Source organism: Trichoderma gamsii (genome assembly GCF_001481775.2).
Source record: "Trichoderma gamsii strain T6085 chromosome Unknown Scaffold_63.2, whole genome shotgun sequence".
NCBI lineage: Eukaryota > Fungi > Ascomycota > Sordariomycetes > Hypocreales > Hypocreaceae > Trichoderma > Trichoderma gamsii.
The window spans coordinates 17,383-34,755 of NW_020171400.1; the positions used below are offsets into that span (position 1 = coordinate 17,383).

The window sequence follows — 17,373 nt, forward strand, 5'->3', positions numbered from 1 at the left end:
GACCAAACCGATTTATTTACTATTTTTAGTGTTTTTAAACCAAACCATTAATTCCGCCTCTATGGTAGGTGGGGGAAAGCCAATAGCCGTCAATATTGGATAGTGTCGAATATGTGCTTACTCTTGAAAGTGCTGGGGTTTGCAATATGTCGGGTTTCAATCCGCGGCCAGAAACGCGGGTAAGGCTTCAAATTAAACTAACAAAGACCTTCTAAATATTTTTGGTAATAACCAGATAAATTAGACTCTAGATGCTCTTTTGTGACGAACTGAGTTCCAGCCATCTGCATTTCCTAAAGCTTCCCTCGTAATTCAAGCTCTTTCATTAACTCTATAAAGTCTTCATCTCCTGATGCAGCTAGCTCTTTGAATAGAGCCATGTTCTCTTCTATCCATTTATCTTCCTCTCCAGTCTATCAGAGCAAGTTGTCAGTATCTTTTTCAATATCACTTTAGATCGTATATACCTTTGGTCTTCCAATTCCAGCTTCTAGAGCTTGGGTCAAAGTCCCATTGACCCACACTGTCCGAAGACCCATTTCGCCATATCTGCCGACAATCTTTTCCCATTCGCCTACAAGGTCTTTGCAGTGCTCTAGGTACTCCTCACTAGAGCGGTTGCTGCCCGCTCGGGTGCGGAGGATGAGGCGGTTATACTTTCTGCGGATGCCTCCCCGAAAGACGACTTGGTCACTGACATCCGTATAGCGAACGTTGATGAAATACCGCGGAGTGTTGAACCGATTCGAATGTACGGTAGTAAAGGCATTGGCGAGGAGCTCCTGCTGTCGAGGAGTTAAGGGGGTAACGTATTCGACGTCGTACAGCGGCATGGTAGCTTCTCTGCTTGCTATTGTGCTGGACGGATGTTTGTAATGTAATTTCTGAAACTGCTTTTCGTGCAATGGACAAATCCAAATCTCTCAGCCTGAAATCGACTACAGTGATGCGCTTATACGACTTATATAAACACGCCAACATGCCCGGCGAATGGCCCCCACTCTTTTTTTCCGGGTTCTCAACCCGCTTAACACACCTCGGATCAGGATCGGAGCAAGAAGAGAAGGCCTTGGTGAAGTTCTAGTGCGATTCCTGTAAAATAGGCTAATGGCGGTCGAGTTACCGCATCACCGCGATTTCCGCATTTTCCGCATTTCAACGTGCCTTCCGCGTCTACCGCGCTTTGGCACTAAGCCTACCCTGGTATCAGATCCCCTCCTCATGAGTTTAGTACAATAATTGGTTGTGTAATAGTTATTTGCAGTTTACGAAAACCTTTTCTAAATAATATGCCGCTACATTTAGAAATGGGAAAATACATAAAGCAAAAATATATAGTTTAATTGAACTATTGATATTAGTTTAATTAATTGTTCCTTTACATTTGTGAGTGTTTGTTAATTTGCTATGACTAGTAAATTATTATGATCATAGGTTAACTTTTCAGTACGGCGATGAAAAGATAAATGTACATGTAAAGACTCGTATCATAGAAATATACTCCGCATGCGAATGTGTATTTATTGCTTATTTATGTTGATCTACTTTGCTCTTGATCTTCAAGCGTAGTCCTATACAGCGCTGATATTGACACTAGCGGCTTACTATCGAACTGGGAAACATGATACATAAAGTCAAACAAAACATAATGACCAAAATTCATTTCGATAATTGAATTCCATAGAAGCTTTGATCGAAAATGGGACCGTTGGAATCTCAGTTTAAGACCAATGATCGAAATTGCACGTACTGCTATCGCATACTATGTTTTTTGTCATTTTCAAATTCTGGTTCATTCTCTTCTACTTCTCAGGGTCTTCTATATACTCCACGGTTTCCGCCATAGCTCCTTTGCTTTTGGATAGGATCTCTAAGCCGTGGGTAGTGTGCTTCAATTGTCGGGCAAGAGCAACGGTTTGGCGGGGACTATCGGCCTCTTGGAATATGCGTTCAATATCCTCCAAATTGTGTCCCATTGTTTCTGGAAAGATGAAATATACCGTTGGAGGAATCGTAGCGCACACGAGACAAAACATAATGTAGTATTTGTACCCAATAGTATCGAGGGCCACTGGTGTCACCATTGTAATAACATATGCCCTAGTAAGTGTAAGCATGTATGAACGAGAATTAACAGGAGTTGCCAGAAGTGGCACGTACCACATCCAGTGATTAGCCGTCGAAATTGAGACCATAGGGGTGCGAAACCTAATTGGCGATACTTCGGAGCAGTATAAATAGTTGACGCCGAGAAAGCCCAACGGGACGAAAAAGTTGAACAAGAAGAGAAAGAAGACTGAAGCCACTGAAGCGGCGTGATTGTCCTTCGGGTATGATGTGCTAATAGCCAGTGCCATCATACAGAGACCAATGCCAGTGCCACTAATCATGAAGAGACGACGACGGCCAAGGCGGTCAACTGTGGCAAACGCGACAAACCCGGACAAAAACTTCCAAGAGACAGCAGCGCCGGAGAGAATCCGTGACAACTGACTGTCAAGTTGGAGATTTTGCTGGAAGATTATGGTGCCGTAGATGGCTACAAGTGCGCTGCCGCTCAGTTCTTGCCAGAATTGAATGAGGAGACAGAGCATGAGTCGATATGCAATCTTGTCCCCACCGTTTCGTAAAAGTTTCCAGGTGATGCTAGCCTGAGTGGTCTCTAACACCCCTTCGATGAGTCCGATTTCTGCGTTGACTTCGGCAGAATCACCAGAACTGTCTCGTAAAGCAGACAGAGCTTGGCGGGCTTCCTCGACACGACCATACTTCATTAGCCAGCGAGGAGACTCCGGCATGAAGTAAATGGTTGACATAATGGTGATAGATAAAACATTCGGAATTGCAAGAGGCACCCGCCATGCCACAGAGCTATTCTTGATCTGGAAGAACCCTAGGCTCACCCATGATGCCAAAACATAGCCAAAACTGATAAAGAGGCCAACAAGCACAACGTGTCGGCCGCGGCTTCGAGGCAGGGCACATTCTGACTGCCACACTGGTACCGTGGCACTGAGCACACCGGCGCCTAGGCCAAGCAAGAGTCGTCCAACAATAAGTTGTGGTAGCCCAAAAGCTGAAGCCTCGAGGATCTGTCCTATGGTAATCAGGACAGCACCAAGGAAGATGGTACTCCGTCGCCCGAGTTTATCCCCTATATACGAGCAGCTGAGGGCGCCTAGCATGCCGCCTGCTGTGAACAGAGCGACGACGGCCCCCTGGACCGTTGTGTTGTTGGACTTTTGGGCACCTGTCACATGAACTGTGTCGATTCGCGGAAACGTTTCGGTCCAACTGTCGATCGTGAGGAGGTTTCCAACACTATTTTGTCCGAAGCCATAGCATATAAACGCGGGTGCAACAACAAGCAGGATTTGAAGGAAGCGGAGTGTTCGTCCCTTGCATCCTAGAAACGTAGCAATTGTGGCCGTCATTGTAATAGTTTAACAAAAGTTATAATTGGTGATGGATGTAATCGAGGCAGCATGATGGAGAAGATGCCGAATCGAGATATAAGAGGTCCGCCGACCATGTTATGTCAGTGACTGGACCTGATGTTTACTGGGGCTATACTAGCTGTCAAAACTCTGGGGAAACTCGGTACTAACTGCAGCCGCTGCTAAATCCACACTACTGTTGCAGGCCATAGACTTTCTCAATAGACTGATCGCTAATCACCATGTTTGTCAGTTGTAGCACCACACTATGGCAGATGTAGCTTAGAAAACTGGTAGCAAGTGAACCTAACTCGTATACTCCGCAAACCAGTCATTTTTTGTTACCCCAAAACCCCACACCACTCCACATTTTCTCCAAAGTCTTATAAATAAGTAGAACCTGGGGAAATAGGGAAATATATCTACCGCACTCATCCGCAGGCGCCGCACTTTCCGTGTTCAGCCGCTTCTTCCACAACAACGGCATCTCTCCGCGACGAAATAGTACCAGGTTCCAAATAGCGGTGTATCAGAAGAACATGGAGGTGCAGAGCTTAGTTTCCTATACCGCAAGACGCACTCGACCTGCGATGCACCCGTGCCAACAGTGCAAACGCCTCAAGAGGCGCTGTGACAGAGAGCTGCCCGAATGCTCATTGTGCACTAGGTGAGAGAAATACGATTGCTTACGCCATCTTGTTTGAGATTCGTCGGTTACATTTGGATTCAGTTGTAGCTGACAATTTTTCTTACCAGGAATCATCGACCTTGTGAATATCCTCCTGGGTCGATGCCCGCTTCACCCAAAGAGGCTCAGTTGTCATCGGGCATCCTGCTGGACATTCCCATAAATCGATTTCCTGCGACATACTTTTTTGATCGCCGAGTATTCAACGACTGCCATATGAGCATAGAAAGGGGGCATCTACCACCATCGTCTGTTGCACTTAATGATTGGACCAGCACCGACGAAATTCGGCAAATTGCAAATAAGTATTTCGCTTCGGTGCATCTATGGTTTCCCATTATGAACCGGAGCAAATTTTACGGAAGCTTCTTACATGGTTCCGTTGAAGCAGACGTTGAGATCTCTCTCCTTGCCATGTGCATGCAGCTTCTAGGATCTCGATCATCTGATGGATTACAAGCCTTGGACACAGTATATATCTCGATTAGGCAGGCATTCGTGCAGCTAGAGCAAGCTGGTGTCTTAAATATTACGGTACTACAGGCTCTACTATTAACCGCCCTCTATGAAATCGGCAACGGCATTTACCCTGCTGCATATCTCACGATTGGCCATTGTGCCAGATATGCAGTGGCCCTAGACCTGGATAGAGAGATACTCAACTGGAACCACGATGCATCCGATTGGGTTGTGATGGAGGAAAAGCATCGGGCTTGGTGGGCTGTGCTCATACTTGATAGGTATAAACTTTTCCCGATATTATCTGATATATAGGTCATCGGCTAATAAATGCAATTAATAAGATACATCAACATTGGCTGTCCTAGGAGAGCGTTATGTACCCCAGACCCAATACAGCTCCAATACTTACCCATGGCAGACGATGACTGGAATCAAGGGGTGCGTACTGATTCTGGAGCTGTACTTTGCAAATACTAGCGGAAAGAACAATCAATGCTTACCGCTGCAAAATAGACACGGATAAACGGGCCTCCCCATAGGCTCTCGACGCCTGTTGAGGTTAAGATGGGAAAATTCGCAAGACTGGCTCAAGCAACTCACTTGCTCGGTCGAGTTCTTCGGCATATACGCGATCCCACGACAGATGAAGCGTTTTTGTTAGAAGAAAGGGAGGCACTAGATCGCGCCCTTCGCTCACTCTTATTACTAACTGTGGATGAGGAGATGGCGGACACGGACACGGCATTTTGTTCTCCCATGGCGTTATTGGGGAGGTATGTAATGCTTCCTCTGATGATATGCCTAGCTAAGCTTTCTTCTTCTTCTTCCCCGCTTCATGAGCCTTAGTGCTAATCCAGATGTACAGTGCGCTGTTAACCCTACATTCCAAATCTTCAGGGGCTGAGACGTTGGCTGAGAGTCCTGTGGAGGCTAATAGAAAAAGTTACAATATGGCAATGGAAACAAATTCTCAAGTGGTTCTTCCCGTCGCCCATCGAATTCGGGACTGCTGGCCATCTGCCCCACGCTACCCGTCTCCTCTTGTTTTGGACTGGATGTATCGTTGCATAGTTGCTTGCAACGGCTTCCAGAAGGATAATAACTCTTTATTGTATGAGGAATGCATAGAAGATATCAGGGTGGCAATGAAATTATTGAGCTGTCAATGGGCTATTGGAGGTATGGGCTCGACTTATTGTTCGGTTTTAATTTGCTAACTCGAATCTTTAGACCTTTATTTTAAACTTCTCGATATAGCATAATTGATCGAGCTACTAAGGATCCTTTCGAATAGGTTTCGCCTACACTAAGCCATTTATCTCTTCCTTACTCTGCTGGGCTATAGCACCTATATGTATTTTTAATTATGCAGGTGCTCTTAATATATTGTTTCAGCTTAGCATGACGCAAGTTTCCACCCCATTGAGGCTAAAATTCAACTGCCTGTAGCTACTTAATTTCCCTACAGTTACCAATAGCTATTAGCAGCTCTATAGCTAGGCCGGCAAATATAACCCAGGGACCCTTGCTAGACTTTTCCAGTTGATATAACAAGCTACTTAGTCAAGCTAGCTAATTAAATAAGTTAAATCAGGGCCTTAGTTTAGCCGAAGGGTAAGAGAGCATACTAGCTGGCTAGTTTTTTTTGTTTATATAAAGTCTACTGTATATGGTTCCTAAAGCAATAGCAATACTCGATGACAACAAATGACATCATCACAGCTGCATTTCTCCCCCAAATCGTGTCACTTTAATCTAGCTTTAGAATGCTAGAACCGACATGATTCGCGTCAATCGTGTCCGAAAACTATGTCTACAAGCATTCTACATCTCACTCCTACAGCATCACGAGTTCTCTACGCACAATCTATTTCAGTGAAGGTTATCATCTGAACCAGCCAAGATGAGTTGGATGGACAGTTGGAGCCGCCCTTCCAAATCTCAAGCGACCCCAGCACCTTTCTATCTACTCCTAGGCGGCGAGGACACACCTTATTGCCATTCATGCGGTAGAGTCATTAGTACTCGGCGCACTACCGCTACAGCTAAAAACAACACTCCTGTCAAGTACTGCTCAAGCCGATGCCGGACACAAAAACCTGGAAAGCTAGACCGTGAGCTCGAGAAGGCATTTGTAAAGCTGCTAGGTGCAGAAGAAAGCTCATCAACAGACGCAAAGAAGCCGACAAAAGGAGGGGCCTCTGGCAAACATAAGAAGGGGAAGAATAGCAAGGGCGATAATCGAATCTTGGTATTATGCAGCGCCGCCGAGGAACTCGTCTTTGGACCCAACCGGACATCGATGGAAGTAACAGATGAAGAGGACCACAGCGACAACGAAACACCTCAAACATCAGAATCTACACAAGGCCCAATGGAGCCACTATCATCTGAAGAAGACATGGATCTCGCAGGAAACCTCAAAGACGAGAACCACATAGACGGCGACGTACTAGCTCGCCTGTCTGTCCGCAGCGGCACACGCATCCGACCACCGCAGTCGGTTTCCGAAGTCAACGGCAGCGTCGGCGGCGAGAAGGGCCGTGCAGAGAGGATTCAGGAGACAGACGCAATGCTCGAGAAGCGTAAGCAGGGACAGAGGCGCGCCAAGGAGCGCGAGATGACAAAGTGCGCGGCGCGACGGGGCGTTGTATTTGGGTTTGCTATTAGTGAAGATGGTGAGAAGCGTTTTTGCGAGGCGGTCATGTCTGGAAAAGTCGTGGAGCCGAGCTTTGCCAAGGGGGATTGGGCGATAAGATGGAGAGAGTAAGGTCAATTTTGTTAGATTGACAAAGCCAAGAATGGCTAAAGGCTGGAGGCCAGAAATATCTGCTCGAGAGAACAGACAGTGGTTGATCGCTTATAGATATTAGAAACATTCCTGCACAATTGAATCCTAAGTGTGTATATTGGAAGCAATAGACAGTAGATTGCCAAAAAGTCCGCGTCTTAGATCCGCCGCATAGCTTCAAGTCCTCCATTGTCAATCTCAACTATGTCTTCTGCTATATTAGTGTCATTGCTAGCTTTTTTATATATTAGATCATAATAGTGTCCATATACGTTCCCTTACGCCCGCAGAATGTATATCTAACATCCAGCTTATAAGCAGACTTTTCGCTAAGGACATGCTTCCAAGATACATTCTCGACCCTCTGCCAAGCAGCAATTTGCTCCCTGCTTTGGGCCATCCTCCCCTCCATCGATCCACTCTCTTCAATCTCAATTACCCGCTCAACAATCATGGCAGCAGAGATGCTATCCCAAACCGCCTCCCGTATTGGTTGCCGCCGCAAGATGGGCAAAACCTGCCGCCGGAGCACGGGATCCCGGCACTTAACTCCAATTATGTAAAGTACGGGGATAAATCCAATCTCCGGCGTAAATGTTGGCTTTAGTGACCCCGAATATCGCTCATGCGCCGTAGCTACATCACCTGCTAAGGCTACGGCCTGCTGGAATTGGGGTAGGAAATTGTCAAAGTCCATTTCCCTACCAGATCCATAAGTACAGAGCAGAATCCTCGCGATAGTATGTTGTAGGCGTAGCAGTGGTATACGTAAGTCAGTTTCAGTACCTATATCATAGGGTCTGCCTTGTTGTAGCATGTTTTCGAAGAGACTGGACCACGTTTCCATTTTCTCAAGAACGGTGTCCATAAACGACCAAGATAATGGCGGCGTTTCATACGCCGAAAACATCAGCTGCTCCATGTTGCGTAATGTCATTATCCCAGCAGTGAGGATCTGGAGGTGGTCGGCAGCTTGGTCGAGGGATTGAAAGGCGCTATCGAAGGATGGAAGCTGGGACATAAGTTTCTCTTGCATATCGTCGGGAGACCATTCGACCACATACATGACGGCCTGCATATCGAGACGGCGAATCTCTCTCGTGACTTGGCAGATGAGCTTGCGAAACCCTGTGAGTTTGGCGTCCTCATATACATTGGTGTTGCTTAGCATAGCCTTATCAATATCGCGTGAGAGCTCTACGCCTCCGCGTAGGTGCTTACTCGCTTGTATGTAGTTGCCCATCAGCTTCTCAAAGCAGATGAACAGATAGCAGACCAGCATGGTGATGGCTGTTTTTTCGGTGCTGTCACCAATTTCCTGGTTCAGGAGAAGCTGGATAGCCCGATTGTAGTGAAATAGGGCAGCCTTGTCCGGTGGCCAGTCTTGCAAGTGGTGCGGTGGGAACACAAGGTGGCTGGAATGGCGATCAAGTTGGTCTTGGTGGATTAAGGCCAGAGCGATGGCGGCATGACGCACAGACGGCATTGTTTGGGAGAGGAACATAAGAGTCTCCCGCCATGACTCGCAGGGGTTATATTCATTCAGATGCTTGATCGAAATGTACTCGAAGAAACACATTGCCTCTGCCTGTGCTGGCTCAGTGACTGGCAGGATCATAAAGGCTCCGAGATTTTGTAGATTGAGACCATGAGTCGTATAGCCAAGTTCAGGCTGATATGCATTGATCGTAGTGGGAGGGTAGTTACTCTCGTAACCCTCTATCTTGTTGGCCTTGTCGTTGTGATAATGCCTCGATCCGTTATCGGTCTCCAAAGCGAGTGGCGCTTCACAATAGCCGTCACAGGTACGACCCGTGGACTGACATTTCAAGCATGAAGGCCGGGATAGATCGCACTTCACTCGTCTTATCCTGGATGTGCATCGAGTTGGGTGTCAGTTTTTAAATCTTTGAACCCGATGAGCGAGTCTAGACTTACTTGCAAGTCTTGCAGCCTAGTTTGGATTTTGGCGCAAAATTGCGAGGCTTTCGTCTCCAAGCTTGATTGGTCGTCTTGGTGTTTTTGTTGTCAATCTCGTCCATGGCGTTAATACAAAAAACAATCGCGTGGCCAATACAACCTGTAAGCAATGGCTTCGATATGAATAGAATATTGTATCAGTAACTGATCGAATCTTGATGGCCGTCTATTTGTCTGTTCGTATACCGGCGGAGTAGTCGTCTCCCACGTCCATTCACTAATGAGAAAGAGACAGGGAGAAAGAGAGTGGGTTAAACATGGACAGACTAATTAGTGCGTATCGCGATGAATATATATATCTGATTGGTTAGTTCGTATAAGTGGGTCGCTAAAAAAAGACGGGTTTGTATTCGTCATGCCACAACGTAATGGGGCGGTGTTGAATAACTGGATAATGATTGGCTTGTTCGTACAGGTAGGGAATAAGCAACTCGACTGGCAAGTCTATTGGAAGGTTCAATTGGCATAAATCATTGTTTGATATCGCAATTGTGATGGCTGAGATTGCGACTGTGAATATGCGATTATTTCCCGGACTACGTTAGAGAAACATTTACGTCTACTCCCGATAGTGACTGTACGATGCGATCAGCTATGGTTGAGGTGGGAAGGGTTCACGCTCGCGAGCTGGGCAAGAAGGCTATTTTCAAGGAACTCATCCGCGGGGGCGGAGAACTTGCCATTGATTTTTTCAAACGTATCATGTATCAAGAGCTTCGAAACAATCTGACGAGTGGGATGGTCCTGATTCCCTAGCCTGGCTTTGTGCATCCTTGGGAACGTTGTGAATCGCTTTTGCTGTATCGATTATTGTGACAACGCTTGACATGGGACTAATATACAATCCGGCCTCGGTATTATCTATAACGAACGACAGGTAGTGACTCAAATAGACATATGTCATGCTAAGATTCTCCGGGAGGAGTTACTCACCGATCAACGGCGCTGCAAAACGTCTACTCTCTCTTCGTATGCCCGCGAAAGATTTCTTTTCGTTTTATCCACCTCTCCTATGACAAGTACTTGAATTTTGAAGACGAAAGCTAGGGTAGCAAAAAAGCAAATTAGTGGATCCTTGGTAGGTCTAATGGGGAGTATTACGTTCACAGTAAGCACAGGTTTTGGGTTGGTCCCTCCAAGCTGGATGCTTCGCCACGATCAACGGTAATCTGGCATTACCTTTTAGGTTCTCTGGAGGCATAGAAAGACCAACTCGTTGAAGACTCGCGTTCTGAATCGATAATAACGATTGGCTGTTTCGTACAAGTGGGTCACGTAACGGAAAACTAAGGGGTAGAAACTTAGGAGGGCCAAGGCCAATAGCAGTAGTCAGTGCTCCTATCTCGTACATATATCAGAAGCTCGGAATGACTTCTTCTTGACGGCGGAATTGATTGGATGGTTCGCACACATGGGGCGGTCCTGCGTAATGTGTAATGCTTACCCCCTGCAGTATAGTAGGTCGTCAACAAGGGTAGCACGATTCGTACTTCCGCGCTGAGGCTCAGTTTTGACTGAGTTGCGTAGGTCTGTCTATTGTAAACATAAGAAGCGTAGTATATATTATTGAACAAGGCAACGCTAAGCCAGATCTGACTGCGTGTATCACATAGATTTTACATATATAAGAGGTCCTGCCTCCTGGCTTCTTGTCTAGGCAACTAAGACCTTTCGATAACAATATATCACAATTCTATTATTCACCAAACGGCAGAACAGCACTTAAGAAAATGCAGTCTAAGCTTTCGTTTCTTCACCTCTTGCTCGCCACCGTGGGTGCAGGGTACCTCCTCCCAAATCCGCCAGGGAGTTACAATGTCACGTTGACGACTGGATCTATCACTGACTACAACCGCGACGCCCGGGCATTGATGCTGTCCGTCTTTCAACCTATGATGTGCGCATCTACTGTGCCCGTCATCTACATGCCCAACAAAACCGCCGAATACGAGGGGCCATGGATCCAGGAGACATTCAACGTCTCCGTCGATCTTACACCTCTCTTACTCGGGGCTAGCCTACCGGTGTGTCTGGGTAATCTCAGTAGCTGCTCACCTCTAGACGACGCCCCTGTCCTACTACTGTCCCCTGGCTACAGAGGTACTCGCCTCTTCTATAGTGTTCTTGCCTCCGCTATCGCCAGCAAGGGCTACACAGTGATTACTATCGACCACCCCGGAGAGACCAACGCCATAGTCTATCCTGATGGCCATGCAGTCTATACCAACCTTTCAAACACCATAAACATAGATGATTTGACTCCATACGCAAACACTCGCGCCGCCGACGCATCCTTTATCATTGATCAGCTGAGCAACGCTACCGCCATGGCCCAATTTCTTCCCCAAAACGGGCGTCAACAGTTCCCAACGGACCACATAGCCATGGTTGGCCACTCTTTAGGCGGTGCCGCTGCTGTTCTCGCCGCTATCCAGGACCCTCGTATTCACAGCGTCATTAATTGGGACGGCCCTTTCGTGGGCGCTATGCCCCCGTCAGGACTATCTCAGCCAATACTATATGTGGCCTCGGATCGCGAAGATGACCCCAGGATGCTAGCCGTATGGCCAGATCTTAATGGCCCGAAGCTGTGGGTTAAAATCTCGGGGCTGACGCACGAGGGCATGATGGATTTTCCTTTACTAATACAGGCGGCCGGACAAGACATCAAGGCATTCGAGGATGTGTTTGGCACAGTTGTATCAACCGAGATAGTGGATATCATGATGGAATATACGGCTGAGTGGATGAATGGCTCTTTACAGGCGAGATAGGAGGGTCGCTGCTCGAGGGCCAGGATCCAGACAGATTTCCAGAGGTCCTCACCTTGAGGAGAGAGAATTTTTAGCGAATGATGTGAGTCATCTGGCGAATTAAGCACAGCTCGCAAGTTTAAATTATACAGTAGTGCAAAGTAATTACTATTATATAAGTTCATTTCTTACACTCATTTAGATAACTCAGATAGCTAATTGTTAATATATAATTTATAACAATCTATTCCTTAAGTCTTAGGCTATTTATTGTAAAGTAAAGTATAATAAACTATATTGTAACGATTCGTTATACCGTTAAGCAAAACAGGGTAAAAGATTAGGCCAATAACCACTATTGTAGCAGTTACTATAACGGAACGAGCTGCCTATAAGAGAATCAACCGTTTACAATAGACCAGGTTGCAACAGTTTGAGGTTTGACTTTCTTTGGCTATAATTGCCTTGGCTAAAGAAAGCTGCAAGTTAACAGCTACAGAGGAATGATTGATAATTCAGTCCAATTCTCGAACGGCCTAGTGCCTATCGTAATTAATAGCGATTGGCTCGCTTCATCTTTACATTAGCTGTAGTTTAACCAAGCCCCAAATTACAGAGCCTGGCAAAGGATCCTCTATATAAACACATTCCTCTCTGCAAGCAGTAAAGAAAGACTCAGTTGTGGGGTGAATTACTACCAACTTTAGCGCAGAATCAGCCATACATTTGGAAGAAAGGACTAACCCTTGTAAAATAAAGCCAGCCAATAGCAAGCTTTTGCGGTCACTGGTCTTGAGCACAATTCTGCGTTGGCGGTAACGAACCAAGGATTAGCCTTGGAGGCATGAAATGCATGCTGTTATTCACAGATTATGGCGGGATTCAAGAGTTCCGAAGCAAGTGCTTGGAAGCCAGTGACTTCATGGCTGAGCTCTATAACAGCAAATGTCTTATAAGAAGGAGAGTTCCTCGCCATTGCCTGGACCTAGACATTATTGCTCTTCGCACATAAACAGCCTTCCCATCAGACCGGCTAAGATAGAACTTGGTTACAACACGTCCTGGACTCGTGAGGCTGCAGTACGGCTTCCTTAAGCTAACGTTCACTTATTTGCATTGAGATGGTGCTGACTCTCTTGGCAGCTGACCAGAATGTCTAATCTCGCTAAAATTCCTCAGACTGGCGTCTTGACACTGCCACAACTGCCATGACGGTGCTCCCAAGAAATGTTCTGCCACTGATGTTTTTTAGTGCATTTTTTCGGATTGAGAAAGGGAGATAACGAATGTGATTGACGCTACGGCTCTATTGGAACAAATCCAAAGAGGTCAATGGACGGCCGAAGAGGTCACTGTTGCCTTCTGCAAACGAGCTGCAGTAGCACATCAGCTTGTGAATTGTCTTGCAGACATAGACTTTGTTGGGGCTATCGCAGATGCAAGGCGCCTAGACCTTCATTTTCAAAGTACAGGGAGGATTGTAGGTCCGCTTCATGGTCTACTTGTCAGTATCAAGGTTAGTATTTAAGTTCCGCTTGGGTCATCTATGGCTGTTCTAATTGGGGAGTCAGGACTTGACGGCTGTCAAAGGCCTCCGCCACACTATGGAGTATGTCTCCTGGGCTGACCAAGTTGGCAGCGAGGACGCGCTCGTAGCCGTAGTATGGCTGCGGGCGAAATGACGGGTAGGTTAATCCCTTGGGAATCCCTTGTATGACTAACTATCTAGTGTACGGTTTGTTACAGTTGATATGGCTGTCTCTTGGTTGTTATGTTGGTGATGGAGCAGTTGTTGATCCGCTGGGATAGAAGGTACAAGGCCGGTAATTGCTGCTGCTGCTGCCGGATCCATGTCCGGATCTTGGATTTGCCACCACTGGAAATCATCCATGGGCCAGGAGGCTAACATCGGCATGCTGGGAGTGTGCAAGTAGGAAAGCTCTTCAGTGATTGATAGAGTCTGGCTAGGTTGGAATGTTGATGACCCTGGTTTGGGAATTGAATGTAGAGGTCGAGAGGGGGTCGATGCAGATGGCCGTGTAGGAGCTGCATGATTGCCGACGTTGGTAGCATGAAATAATTGATCCCATTCGGGAGAATCCTGAGTTTTCATAGTGGAGAAGAACGGATATCGCCGAGATATCCCATCAGCTGCATTGAATGGCCCTGGCTCGAATGGTGCCCTATTAATGGTATGAGAACCTCGAAAAAGAAAGTGTAACAGAGTAGACTATACCGCTCCATATCCTCCACAGAAAGCCCCTTGGGAATTTCGATGCCGTAAGCTCTGGCGTCAGCGCAACAAAATCCATGCTGAAATGCGTTAGCAATGAAGGACTAATCCGGTGGTCTGGCATCACCCACGACTTTCTTAGCCAGAACTATAATTGGCATAGAGTTTTCCAGAGCTCGCAGATTCAACTTCACCAGCTCCGTGACATCATCCCTGTAAGAATTCCTATTTTCTTGCCACCTAGTTGACGCGAGCAGAGCAGATGTCGAATCCCAGATACAAAGACCGAGCCACGGATCACGGAAAAGATGATCGGGCTCGACTTTTAAGACCTTCTGTATCAGGAACGAAATATCTCTAGCATGTGAGACATACCGATCTGAACAAGTCTGGATGAACTCGGGAGGAATTTGCACCACAGAGCGTTGGAGTTTTGAGCCTACATCTTCGGGAACGAAGGCGCCAAATAGAATGATACAGCATTGGTGATAATACGCATGGATCATGAGAAAGATGTCGAGATGCGGGCTGACTCTGAAAGTGTACATGTGACGCTCAACAAAAGCATAGTTGGCTGGTAAGTTGCGCCTCCATATTTCTAACTCTTCACATAGCATAGAGAAGTAAGACCCTGGAAGCCAAGGCAAGTCCATCTTTGAGTCCCGGGCCTCTTGCATGTAACTATTACGGTTAGAAATAAACGACTAAGAGCAGGATCATATGATCAGTGGACACACGTCAAGATTTTGCGCCGAATCACCAGAATATTAATCAGGTATGCGCAGTGATTGGAGGACTGCTTTACTGCCTCATCTTCAACCACGCCGCGAAGTTGACGAAGAGTCAGAGTCTTGCAAGGCTGTCCCTGGGTGAAGCTCCATAGATTGCACGGTAAGGGTACATCCATCAGCAGTTCTAGGTCAATATGACTGTTGCTCTCGAAAAGGAGATCGGATACCAGCACCGCCCACATGAGGCGACGCCGGCACTCCTGCTGCAGAAATGTCCCCGGTGAGTTGGGCTCATAGAGCTTTAGTTGCATCGACATTCGAGTAGCGATTCCTAAAATGTCAGTGCCACATCAACAATGACTCGAGGCACTTGGGCACCATACCAACTAAGTTCCATGCGGAGGTATATTCTCCTTCGTGCATCTCGTGCAAAACAAGAAATTGCACCGCTGAGATGGTCAACGTTGAAATGTGGTCGAAGTTGCTCGTGATCAAGCTTCTCGCTTCTGCTGCCCATTTCAGTCCGTTCCCACGGCTGCTGGAACCAGGAAGAAATTTGGACGACGATGCACAAATAGCAAGCAGTAGCAAGGCCGGTGCTCGGCCAAGGCCTTCGCACAAGTAGCCTGGATGCAAAAAGTTGTTACAACTAATTGGGTGGACATTCTCCAGGAGAGAATCCAGGTATGGTAGCAGTTGTTGGCCCGAGGGAATTCCCAACGTGCGCATTTGTGGCTCGGATGGAGCCGATCGTGGGCTATGGGCAGAGTTCACACTCATTTCATTCGCCCGCCTCTCAGAACCTCTTTCCGATGCCGTTACATCAGACTGACTGACTCTTCCTGGAGACCTGGAGAACTGTTCTTCTGCAGCATGGCTAGAGAGGAAAGTCGTCTCCCCCGCCTCAGCCGTATCATAGCTGAGAGTTGAGTTCCTCGGCAGCTCGGCGGCTTGTTCTGAGCTCTCTGAAGGTGCATGTCCCAGGCCCGGCGAGATCTTGCTGTCTAGTTCGCCCCATCGCCGACCAGCTGTCACATATAGGCATTGCGATTGTTTCCGCATACAAAAGGAGCATGCGGGTTTCTGAGCGTCGCACTTGAGCTTCTTCTTTCGACATGTCTCGCACGCAACTGGAATCCGCAGACGCTTGTGGCCAGCCTGAGTTAAATTCGAGGCCCGTGCTACCGAGTCTGTGCTTTGTGGAGAAAGAGGCGACCCTGCTATGGTTAGTTATTCTCAACACACTCCGTGAAAAGGCTACGGCCAACCTGTCGATAGACACTGAATGCCCAGTTTCTCACAGCGGCGACACAACCCCGGTCTTCCATCACATTTGACCTATAAACTCGTCAGACTCCATATCTGGTATGCCTTTGGTGGTCAGACTGACTTTTCGCTGGCGGCAAGTGACGCAACCTCCAAATTTGTCAGTCGCGGTTTCCCATGCATAAGAAACGAGTAGACGTGTTTTCTCACCAGCCATGATTCCTAGTCTATCATTGGAAATTGCGTGTGCAGTTTCTCGAGCGCACACGCCATCTCAGTGCTGAGCTGGCGTGTATCGGGTGTTTTCATCTGAGGCTTGCAGAAACGATAGCGCGTCGCGTGAGGATAGGGATTGCACTAGTAACAGTCAGATGACATGGAGGATGTCTGGAAGTCACGTGTCTGGCCCTCTACCGTTTGATTTTATATACATCTAGCTCCTTTTCCAATGGTTAAGGCTATCTTTTAACAAGGGATAAGCTAAGGCCGCCATTCTAAGGTAGGAGCGAAAGAAGATATTAGTGATCGGATCGATCCTGCTACTGAGGTGGAGAGAAGGACAACCGCCAACAAAAAAATCCCCAAAAACCATAGCAGCATCATCGAAACGTAACGGCCAGAGCTAAAAATACTACTTTTAGTACCAGCATTAGTAACCTGCAGATAAGGTTAGTGGGTCAGATTCCGCAGTTACGCCTCTCGTACACACTGCACTAGGATTAAGGCCTGGCCTTGTCTCAAGTGAAGGGCCGGATACCTGCTTTATGCTTCACCTTTGGCAGCTACAAGTACCCTCTTTACATTTAACAGGCTTTTTATCTACCGTGGTATCTTTGCGAGAGTATTTTACGCTGCTCTAGGAGACTTTCTCGCGACCTAGGGTGCTGAAACAAGTATCATTCTAAAAAGGAACTATAACTGTCTACAAGCCGTGAAAAGTCATTGTTCGATGCACACTTTGGACCACTGACCCAGCACCGGTTGATTTATTGCCGCTAAAGTATACAGTTATGTTTGGCTGATGGAAGAATC

The 17,373-nt window shown here is 47.0% G+C and overlaps 7 protein-coding genes across 7 annotated transcripts; 3 read left to right on the forward strand and 4 right to left on the reverse strand.

The window, feature by feature from the left end:
* Positions 1 to 293: 293 nt before the first annotated feature.
* On the reverse strand, positions 294 to 833 carry TGAM01_v210434 (hypothetical protein; the record flags this gene model as incomplete). Its single annotated transcript, XM_018809670.1, has 2 exons — positions 294 to 413; positions 468 to 833. 2 exons carry the CDS (start codon positions 831 to 833, stop codon positions 294 to 296), a joined length of 486 nt encoding a protein of 161 aa, XP_018657072.1.
* A 969-nt stretch (positions 834 to 1,802) lies between these two features.
* Positions 1,803 to 3,434, reverse strand: TGAM01_v210435 (hypothetical protein; the record flags this gene model as incomplete). Its single annotated transcript, XM_018809671.1, has 2 exons — positions 1,803 to 2,100; positions 2,161 to 3,434. The coding sequence occupies 2 exons, from the start codon at positions 3,432 to 3,434 to the stop codon at positions 1,803 to 1,805; spliced, it is 1,572 nt and encodes a 523-aa protein (XP_018657073.1).
* A 416-nt stretch (positions 3,435 to 3,850) lies between these two features.
* Positions 3,851 to 5,830, forward strand: TGAM01_v210436 (hypothetical protein; the record flags this gene model as incomplete). Its single annotated transcript, XM_024550797.1, has 5 exons — positions 3,851 to 4,104; positions 4,194 to 4,865; positions 4,929 to 5,025; positions 5,101 to 5,360; positions 5,818 to 5,830. Coding segments are annotated over 5 exons (1,296 nt in total), but the record flags the coding sequence as incomplete, so codon positions are not given.
* Positions 5,831 to 6,490: 660 nt separating this feature from the next.
* TGAM01_v210437 (hypothetical protein) lies at positions 6,491 to 7,357 on the forward strand (the record flags this gene model as incomplete). Its single annotated transcript, XM_018809672.1, has 1 exon — positions 6,491 to 7,357. One exon carries the CDS (start codon positions 6,491 to 6,493, stop codon positions 7,355 to 7,357), a length of 867 nt encoding a protein of 288 aa, XP_018657074.1.
* A 268-nt stretch (positions 7,358 to 7,625) lies between these two features.
* On the reverse strand, positions 7,626 to 9,420 carry TGAM01_v210438 (hypothetical protein; the record flags this gene model as incomplete). Its single annotated transcript, XM_018809673.1, has 2 exons — positions 7,626 to 9,249; positions 9,317 to 9,420. 2 exons carry the CDS (start codon positions 9,418 to 9,420, stop codon positions 7,626 to 7,628), a joined length of 1,728 nt encoding a protein of 575 aa, XP_018657075.1.
* Positions 9,421 to 11,088: 1,668 nt separating this feature from the next.
* TGAM01_v210439 (PAF acetylhydrolase family protein) lies at positions 11,089 to 12,132 on the forward strand (the record flags this gene model as incomplete). The annotated part of the gene is made up of 1 exon (XM_018809674.1): positions 11,089 to 12,132. The coding sequence occupies one exon, from the start codon at positions 11,089 to 11,091 to the stop codon at positions 12,130 to 12,132; it is 1,044 nt and encodes a 347-aa protein (XP_018657076.1).
* A 1,523-nt stretch (positions 12,133 to 13,655) lies between these two features.
* On the reverse strand, positions 13,656 to 16,558 carry TGAM01_v210440 (hypothetical protein; the record flags this gene model as incomplete). The annotated part of the gene is made up of 8 exons (XM_024550798.1): positions 13,656 to 13,778; positions 13,856 to 14,294; positions 14,348 to 14,424; positions 14,476 to 15,025; positions 15,082 to 15,406; positions 15,459 to 16,292; positions 16,344 to 16,413; positions 16,466 to 16,558. 8 exons carry the CDS (start codon positions 16,556 to 16,558, stop codon positions 13,656 to 13,658), a joined length of 2,511 nt encoding a protein of 836 aa, XP_024404450.1.
* Positions 16,559 to 17,373: the final 815 nt, after the last annotated feature.